Source organism: Bidens hawaiensis, unplaced genomic scaffold, assembly GCF_021521415.1.
Source record: "Bidens hawaiensis isolate Kalapana, Puna unplaced genomic scaffold, B.hawaiensis_p1.1 tig00004282_1, whole genome shotgun sequence".
Classification (NCBI taxonomy): domain Eukaryota; kingdom Viridiplantae; phylum Streptophyta; class Magnoliopsida; order Asterales; family Asteraceae; genus Bidens; species Bidens hawaiensis.
Genome location: NW_027491257.1, coordinates 1,750,759 through 1,761,440, shown reverse-complemented (window position 1 = coordinate 1,761,440; position 10,682 = coordinate 1,750,759). Strand labels below are relative to the sequence as shown.

Below are 10,682 nucleotides of genomic sequence, written 5' to 3'. Positions count from 1 at the left end.
ATCTTGCCATCTACATATAAAAATATAAGAAAATTCAAGAAAAACAAACTAGACCTCACGAGAGATTGCAGGTAAATTAATGCAAAAACGAAGCCAAAGTGCACACCAAAATGCAGCAAATTAAAGTGCAAAATTGAGTTAAAGTGAAAGAAAAGAAACTACACAGAACTCAAAATTGAGCTAAAGCTAAAGTGCAAAATTCGAGTATGAATGCCACAAAGCGAACCATTATTAAAATTAGGGAAAGAAATATTATGGTAAAAGTTTTACAACACAAGCAACTAAAATAAGCACGCAAAATTAAGCAGTTGATTCTATGCAGCAAATCATTTGCATTAAGAAAACTTGTGTAAACAAAACTTTACAAGCAGAAGCAAATACATGAAGTTAAACCATTTCTTATGAACACGAAAAATATGCAAGCAAAATATACACAAAATGAATATCATATTAAAACTGTTGCTTTCACTTGCTGATTAAAATCAGTCTTTTTACTGCATTCCTTTCTGTTTCATAAAAATTTACACCAAAACATCAAATAACTAATCTTTATTTAATTATCATAGACCAAAAAAAAGCATCTAAAATCTATTGAAATGCATTAATCTGCAGATATATTTCCTGAACACATCGTCATAATCAAAACCTAACCTAAATAAAGCCAAATAATTACTCTAGAACATATTTCAAAATTCAGCTGTCCAGATATTCAATCACAATCAAATCATGAATTCAAACAAATCTAATCTATCGACACATCAATTGCATATTACACCGATTCAAATCCTTATTTTGTAGAAAAACGATAGATTAAAAGGATTCGAAGTTTATTATGCAAATAAAGGTGGATACAATGAGCTAAGAGCAGATTCAGAAGAGATGTAGATGAATAATACCTGCTGCTATAAGATTAAAGAAACGCAAGCGAGAGCAGGTCGGCTACGGCTGCTGAAAGAGATTATAAAGGCTGTGGAGTCCTAAACCCTAGGGTTCAGAAATTGAACCCGACAACAGTAGGCAAACAGGGGCGGTGCTCTGAAGGAGGAAGTGGTGATAGAAGTGAAAAGGAAGAGAATGGAAGTGAGAAATGAAACCTAGAGAAATGATTTCTCCGGTTTTTTTAGAGAAAAGAAATCAGGGAAATGGAAATGGTTTATTTCCATTTCTCACCTCTTTCTTTCGTAAACAAACAAGAGAATTGTTTCTATTTCCATTTCTCACCCCCCAATTCTCTGTACCAAACACCCCCTTAGGGTCACACAACAAATAAGACAATTAATTAAATCGTTCAAACGAGTTTAAACGTCTAATTGAATCACAAAAGGGAGATATAGTATTTGGATAATAAATAATTATTATATGACCATAATAGTTATTATTTAGCAGTTAAACAATAAAATAAATCATAAACGGGTTAGACTGGTTGTATCCAATTTAGACACGATTATAATCATGCCATAACCATGTCGATCTGTTTATGACACGAACCTGCTTAAATCAAACCCAAACCAATTTAACTTCTTATCATGTAACACTAACAATAATCCTTAATGTGATATGAAACACAAAAACCACTAGTAAAATAATCTACATGTTGACAATAAAGATTGTCCTAATCTTACTCTCGAGTTGAATTACATTGCTTTTGTACAAACAAATTAATTAGTTTGGATCTCCATATCAATGTTACAACTAAAGAACCAAAAAATTAATCCAAACCCACATGATAAGAGAGAAACAAATATACGCCCTCGAAAGCCACTTGTCCGACTTTAACTTTGTTTTACGTGATCTCATTGGTCAGCAAGATAACGAGCCCTTAGGATCACAAAAATGAGAAACAAAACAAAAGGGAATAAATCTTCCCATAACTTATATCAAGACACGTGGGTGTGAAGCAATTATAAAATTAAGATGATCGTGATGATTTTATGCGATTCTACCATAGTTTAACACCATCAAGTGATTCATAGTAGCCGAAGATCGAGGAGCGACACTAAACCCGACATCATTTCTTGGACTGTTCCATATAGTATCTCTTACGTGTTGTAGCGTCAATAACGACAATAGTTGATGTCCTTTGCATGTTATCTCTACCTGTTTTTCATTTTAAACCATTAAGAAAATGAACACAAGTAACTAATATATTAATCTTAATATACATGAATATATAAAAGATCAAGTGTTTTGTTTTTCATATATAATATGCATGTTGTGAGAATTGAAATGTAATCATTAAGAATAGTATATAAATGGACGATTTTAATCCCACGATAAATTCCTATATACATACAAGCATGAAGTTAAAGAGAATGCACGATTGGAAAAAACAATGCCACTTTAATCATGACTTATATTTAGCCCCACCACAACCTTTGCTCCCAAGCCAACCCCATGATCATTCATACATGTATCTATATTTTGTATGTAAAATGAATATATCAGTATACGAATTTGGGATAAAACGAGAATCGTTTATTCGTAGGAAACATGTAGACAGGTATAAATCATCGGATAGGGACAATCTACTAAAAAATGGAGAAACAATATCGTAAATAATTCAAGCTTCTAGTATATAAGTGTAAAAGTAAAGTATATACAAGGTGGGATCCTACAAACAATATCAACCTACTAAATGTTCAAATAACTAAAGTAATTATTATTAATCTAGAGTTTTAAACTAAAGTAATTACATTAAAAAAGTAAAGGAGGATATAAATAACTATTTAATATTTTATGCGCTTAGGACGTTACATTTACTTGTATTTGATCCTAACACTGTAAATATAAATGCATATGCTTGCATATAAAAGTACCACAATTGTTTGACTAGTTATCTTCAACCATCAATATGTCTATGACTATATGTATATATGTATATGAATAATATATAATACTTTTCTTTTCAAAGAGTGACATGATTGATTTCCTCTAGATTTTCATCATATCCATGCATTGCTTTCGTTCAAAGAAAAACTATTATCTTTTTGAATTTCTTTTGTCCTGTTTGAAAATGTGATTTGAAATGTACTACTCCATATATGTCTTTTCTTCATGTAAGTGGAGCACTTACATACAAGGTATTATGATAGAACCAAACTCCTTTAAGCAAAAAGAGTTGTGGACCCTAATAAGAGAGAGCCATGATGCTACCTCCATACCTATAATATACACATAATCTTTATTTCTTTTGTGAATTGAGTTGAAGCATGCGAAAGCATGACAAAACCATCATGCATGCTAAAATGCCATATATGATAATGGAGTTTCAAAACCCATGTTCTATTTCACGTCAATCTTATAGCAATATATACATTTACACACACATACATGTTAGGGTTAGGTCATACTATTGCTATACTACCCCGGTCTGATTTCATAACTTTAAACGACTGTCCACGACACACTCTAACAACCGTTTCAAAGCAGGCTGTCAAGATGACCATTCGAAAATATCTCGACGACCATTCTAAAAGTAAGGGGCCAAATTATTAGTCAAAACAGTCATTTAACAAATGCCCCTATTGGAGTCAAATGATGTAAATTATCAGTCAAAACAACCGTTGGATAAATATCCCAACGACCATTTGAGACAGTGTGAGATCAGCTATCAGACGATGTATGTATATATAGCATGCCCCACTAGGATCACATACGACCTCTATCAAATCCTCATATAGACTCACATTAGGATTATATATATATGACCCCTATAAACTTCATATATCAGCATCATACTAGTTTAAGAACTCTTATATTACGTATTACATTACCGCATATGTAAACGTTGCATACATTTTCAAGATATGCACACATATGAAGATTGAAATAACGATATGTCATATGTAATATTGTAAGTTAAGGTAGCTTGTAATTAAGGAAGCAAATGATTGTATATTGAGTTTTGGGATATATGTGACATGGGATATATGATTCCTTCACGTAAAAGCAAACTAAATAGCTAAAGTAGCTGGCATCATCAATGATTCGCTGGATCAAATCCTTACATATATGCACATAAGGTTGACCTATTAATAATATTGCTAATTAATTCAGTATTTCTAAAAAATATATAATGTATACACGACCCACTAACCATGCATAGCACCCTTTGGTGGTATATGTAGAGATCTTATTTTATTTTTTTATTCCAACTGATACATGGTAGCTAGTTGACTAGTGTAGCTGGTCTTCCGATCCAATGACATATGATGATGCCTAAGGCTCAGGTTCTTGACTCAAGAAGATTTTCTATAGTGGTTTGTTTCCTTATTGATGGTGTTATTAGATGAGTTAGTTCTGATGTGTCAAAATCAGCATAGACGGTTGATATCCCATCTTAAAATGTCGCCCGATCAATGTGGTAGTTCCAAATGTTATTAAAAAAGCAAAAGCTAGTTGACCAGAAATCAGGGTATACATTAATTACGTTGACCATCTATGGTAGTTCTTCGCATGTTGGCAGCTACTTTTAACGAAAAAAAATCTGATTAATGTCGCATGCACAAAAAGATATGTAACCTACCTTAAAGACCGCATTAATTAGTGATTTGCATGTTTGTTATTTGTACTATTTCAACGAAGACTTTAATATACATTAGCAATTTCAAATAAGTTAAAACTTAAATCAAGTGTTAGTTTTTGTCAGCATGTTTATTTACAATTAAAATAATTTCATGTATCTAATTCTTTTAACAGTTTCATGCATGTATGTAGTTAGTTAACGCTCTCTCTTGTAGCCAATGTTTAGCAGTAAAGTAACTAATACTTGAAGTTAGTTTTATGCATAGCCCTAAGATGCATATCCAGCCTAGCTATTACTTATTACTCTTATATGTTTATCACGCACATACATATTTATGTAACGTTATGTCACTTATCAATGTACTATAAATTTGGTAGAATAAGAATTGCTAATAGCATGCCCTATTTTCTACCAATAGTGGCGATAACATTACAATCCTTAATATATACCTCGTATACTTAGCGACTTGTTGATATCGTTGTTGATGGAAAACTCGCTAAAAGTGTTTTTGGCCGTAGTCCTAAGTCTAGAATAATTATAATTATAACTATGACTTTAACTCAAAATTCATCATGAAATGGTAAAATGAACATGCTGTATAAACATGTTTTCTTTTCTACAATAACCATATATTCCGTTTCATAGAGAAACAAAATGTCAAGTTTTCACATAACTCATAACAATTTGGCATACCCATATATGTTAACGTATTATGTAAGTAACCCCCCCCCCCCCCTTTCTTGAGCTTAATTTACTTTAACCTATTCCTCAACAACACATAGCTATAAACAAGTATGTCTGATTCTTTTTTATAATTCCACATACCTAAAAGGTAAAGGGTCCGGGTGAGTAGCATGTAGGTAAATCGTACATTTATCTAAGAGGATAAAATGTTGATTCCATATAGACCCCCTTTAATCAACTCCTCAATTTATCTATAATGTTTTAACAAAAGTTGCTCTCTTAAAATCTTTGACACCAAACTTTTCTTAATTTGTTAATTCCCTTTGCTTCGTTCGCTTTCATAAATTATCAAGAGAATTAGTCTATGATCATCAAAGAAAGAGGAGACGATCTATAATACGCATGTATATTTATGTGTGTATCATATACCTACATTGATGTGTATGGTAACTAAGACATGAAGCAAGCAAACGCTAGATGTTCTTTTGTGTTTACTTTGGGAGGATATGATGATGGTGGGGTGACAAGCAGTTTTCTATTCAACATTTGTCCTTCATTTGGGACCTACAATGATTTTCTTCTTCAAGCTTTTGTTTCCATGTTTAACGTGGGTGTCATATCCCTACCCTAATTGACACGACCAACACTAGTTAACTATTACCATAATTCCAAAATTACCTACAAATATACTCCCCACCTAATTCAATATATCACTAAACTATGAACTAGAGATATACACCTCAATCTATTCTAGTTTGCTGCAATGTTTCTTTCATGTTACTCTCACCAACCATATTCTTAACATTTGTTTTATGAGGTTCCCTCCTTTAAGATTACTCCTAAAACACAAATGCGCGCACGCGCGCAAACACACACATATATATAGAGAGGGGAAGGTTTATGTATAAAATAATCTTAACATGAAAACACGTAGGAAACAAATTAATATACAAAAAATGAGAACGTATGAAACAACATCAACTACAATATCAATCTATATAAGCAATGTTTTATAATAACAAAGGAAAAAAACCTAATAATAACAATAAAATAATAACAGTAAATACTTATAACAGCATAAGAAAAAATCTTAATAATAACAATAAAATGCAAATCAACAAATACTTATAACGTCTCATAATCGGAAATCAGCAAATACAAACAAAAAATAACAACAAACAATTATAAAAACACACCTAATAATAACAACAAATCAGTTCTTATTGTCTTCATGTTAAGACTAAACTGTATTTGATCTTGAAACGTTATACATACATACATATATGTATGTATGTGTATGTGTATATATATATATATATAAATAATGCCGAATATACTCGTTATCGGTTTCCCTCTCATAGGTACTCTCTTGATGTAGCGTATATATGTATAGGTATACCATCAAATGTGAACACCTTCTACAAAAACAGGTATTTGCTACAGCCAAATCAGCAGCAAATCTATAGCAAAACCCGCGGTTTATAAATACCGTATAAGGATAAGAAAAGGGAGAAAGAAGCTATCAACTTATGTAATTAACATCATTAGATAAACAATCAAGATGCCATTGTAGCTAGTAGGGTTTTAGACTTTTGGTTTAACTATATTACATGATAATATAAGTGTTATATAAAAAAAAATACCTCAGATTCGCTTCCAAGATCAAGCTTATCAACCAGATACTTGATTAACAATCCTATGGTCATTCTTCCATCCCTGAGTTGATAAAATTATGCAATTCTTAATTAATAATGATATAAGGAACATAAATATAGTAATTAATGGTTAATAGTGTTACTTGATTCTCATGTAGCTTTTTGGTATTTGAGGCAAAAATGGTTCCTTCAATCTGCATTAGATAACAAATATATATATTATTCAAATTGTAGGATAACTATAATTCATGCAATGAATTTATGAGGTGTATATATATACCATATAAAAGGAATATATATATATATAATAATTAGGGTTTTGGGATAGTTACTGGTTTTGAGACGCCTGAAGAACAAACCATACGCCCGAATGAGGCCGTCGTGGTGGGTTGACCACTCGTGCTACATTTAATCGACGGTGGACGTTAATCGAACGTCCGTGTTGCTCAGATGAACCCGAAAATGAAGAAGATGAAGAAACCGGTGGGTTAAGAGGTCTAATTAAATGCATATAATTATAATTAGTTTCATATTGCTCTTGTTGCTGCTGCTGGTGTTGTTGTTGCTGTTGTTGTAAAGTCATAAACGGCACAAAATTCATTGCAGCTGCCGTCTGTTGCGGCTGCAAAAGGAAAGAACTGTGGCCCTGAAATTCAGGAACTTGAAAAATTAGCTGAGGTGGCGGCGGTGGAGACTGTCGTTTCTGTCGTGACGGCGAGCTCGCACTACCACCACCTGTCAGCAAATCAAGGGTAACTGAAGGGTGAAATTTTTCCATTTTCTCCGTCAGTTCCATCTGGCTGCGGTTGCTGGTGGTGGACCCCGTGTGTCCACCACCTAAACTCAATTGCAGCCAGTGCCCATGATCGTCATCCACGTCAACATTCATATTAATATCCTTTGAGCTTGATCCTTCTTCTTCTTCTTCTTCTTCTTCTTCTTCTTCATTATTCATACTCTCTTCGGTTCTTGATTCATCCTCAGCCATTAGATCTGAAACTAACCCTCTCCCTAAACTAATAAAACAGTCATACCCCCCTTGAGAAAACCCTCCATTAATATTATTATTATTATCAACACACTTTGAAGACAGATGAGCAGGAAACATGGTCATATTGCAAATCTTTGAAACTGATCACCACTAGTGTAGAATAAGCATAATATTAATCTATGAAAGAAATCCATACATATGTAAAAGGTGAACTCTTTAACTAGAGTTTGAGGGTATGAAGAATTAAATATAGAGAGAGAAAGTGTATTAACGAGAAGAGATGAAGAAGATCTGGATATGGTGAGATTTGGAGAAGATGGACCAAGAAAAAAGTAGTTGATTATATTCTTGAAAATGATCAAACGGATGGGTGGTCTGGCCGGTCTGTATATATTATTATTATTATTATTATTATTATTATTATTATATCAAGATTGCAAAAGTCGCTAGGCGGACCCTAGGCGGTCGACTGGGGAGTTGGGTGTACTCGGAGTACTCGGGAAGTACTCGAAGAATACTCGGACATGGTAAATATAAAGAAAAATAATTTTTGGATATTATATATATATGTCAAATATCATAAGTTTACTAATATTTATAATAAAAAATTAGGTGAATATCAATATAAATAAGAGAAATACATTTTTAGATAATAAATTGTTCTAAAAATTGCTAATAATTAATTAAAAAATGATATTTGTTCTTTAATATTATAGAAATACGAATTATCTTTTATTTTTTTAAGTCAAAATCGGCGTAAGTTCACTAACTATATGCGAATCTGGCTGAGGTCGACTGTCTTTGATAGATTCTTAATAACTAGGCAGAGTTCAAGAAACTCTCCTCGGCGATACACCTTGTAGCGAGTACTCGGAGAGTACTCAACCTTGCAAACCTACTTTTACAACATTGTATTATATTATTATTATTATTCAGTTATTATCAATATTTTATTGATTTGTGTATGTAGTATTCTTTACATTGTAAATTTAGTAATTTAATGGTCCAAATATTGTAAATTTAGTAATTTAAAGTGTAATTTAATGGCATCCTCACAAACTTGTAAGTCCATCCTCATTAAAACAAAGGTATCCCTCTCATACGAGGTTATATATATGCAGGGCAGATTCTGAGATAGCAAAAAAAATTTGGTCTGAAAGTGTAAAGGTAAAAAATTCGTAAACAATGTATAAAATTATACGATATGGATATAAGTATTTTGATAGTGGTATGCATCGACTCCACGTTTTCATGTTACTTAATCCACAACTTCAATTCATATCAACTCATTGAAACACAAAATCCTAAAGAAATTGAAAGAGTTTGACATGAAGATACTAGATATAAAGAACTGAAAGAATATTGGCCTAAAATTGAAGGAGATTTAAATTTTAAATACAAGACTCCCTATACTATTTTTTTTACTTGGCTCATGTTTGAGATAGATTAAAAGACACTGTGACCATGTTGTGACCAACACATCATCCTTCAAAACTCGATCTTATCGTATATTGTAGTTTTTTTTTTTAATTTTGTCATGAACCATGCAAAAATCTGTAGTAGTCGCCACCACAATCATTTGAACTCATCATCCCATTCCCTATTTGAAAGCATAACAAACAACTTGAGTGAGAGAGACTATGAACAAGCACTACAACAATATGAGCCTATCCCGACAACACATGTCCCGACAACATGACGTTGTCGGTATATCCAACCCTATCCCGACGACAGGTCGTCGTGATAGCAAATCCCAAATTTCCTGATTGTCCAACACACGTGTCAATTGTTAATACTCGAGAGATTGTTTGACTAAACCAAACCTTTGACTCGACACTTTTCCCGATGATTTGTTGTCGGGATAGAGTTTTTATATTTTTTTTTCCTTTTCTTTAAAATCATCGTAAATTAGAAAAAAAATAATAAAAAATTAACTACCCAACCCCGATGACTTGTTGTCAAGATAGAGTTTTTATATTTTATTTTTCTTTTTCTTTAAAATCATCGTAAATTAGAAATAAATAATAAAAAAGTAACTACCCAATCCCGACGACATGCTGTCGGGATTGAGTTTTTATATTTTCTTTTTCTTTTTCTTTAAAATCATCTTAAATTATAAATAATAATAATAAAAAATTAACTACCAAATCCCGACGACATGTTCTCGGGATAGAGTTACTATATTTTATTTTTCCTTTTCTTTAAAATAATCTTAACTTAGAAATAAATAATAAAAAATTAACTACCCAATCCCGACGACATGTCGTCGGGATAGAGTTTTTATATTTTATTTTTCTTTTAAAATCATCTAAAATTATAAATAAATAATAAAAAATAAATTACCAAATCCCGACGACATGTTGTTGGGATAGAGTTTTTATATTTTATTTTTCCTTTCCTTTAAAATCATCTTAACTTAGAAATAAATAATAAAAAATTAACTACCCAATCCCGACGACATGTCATCATGATAGAGTTTTTATATTTTATTTTTCCTTTTCTTTAAAGACATAAATAAGAAATAAATAACAAAAAATAACTAACAATAAGAAATAAATATTTATTTTTTTTAACCATCAATGTACGTATGTATAATGTACGTAACGTATCAACCATAAATAAAAATTAATAAGAAAATGATAGATGGTTACATACATACATACGACACACATATGTACAGACACGCTTACTATACATACACATATACATATGTACAAACACACTTATCATATGTATAGCACGCTTACCATACATACAAATATACATATATACATACATATATATGTTTATGTATATGTATGTAACTGTGTGTATGTGTATTTGTATG

At 31.7% G+C, this 10,682-nt stretch overlaps 1 protein-coding gene across 1 annotated transcript; it reads right to left on the bottom strand.

The window, feature by feature from the left end:
- Positions 1 to 1,912: 1,912 nt before the first annotated feature.
- LOC143626075 (uncharacterized) lies at positions 1,913 to 7,978 on the bottom strand. The gene is made up of 4 exons (XM_077096250.1): positions 7,197 to 7,978; positions 7,008 to 7,058; positions 6,853 to 6,925; positions 1,913 to 2,097 (listed from the first exon to the last, which is right to left on the bottom strand). Exons 1-4 carry the CDS (start codon positions 7,976 to 7,978, stop codon positions 1,930 to 1,932), a joined length of 1,074 nt encoding a protein of 357 aa, XP_076952365.1. The 3' UTR covers positions 1,913 to 1,929.
- Positions 7,979 to 10,682: the final 2,704 nt, after the last annotated feature.

Coding starts and splice junctions, on each gene's coding strand:
- LOC143626075 (XM_077096250.1), bottom strand. CDS start 7,978: ATGACCATGTTTCCTGCTCATCTGTCTTCAAAGTGTGTTGATAATAAT. Junction 7,059..7,196: donor CTTCAGGCGTCTCAAAACCA/GTAACTATCCCA, acceptor TATCTAATGCAG/ATTGAAGGAACCATTTTTGC. Junction 6,926..7,007: donor AAAAGCTACATGAGAATCAA/GTAACACTATTA, acceptor TTATCAACTCAG/GGATGGAAGAATGACCATAG.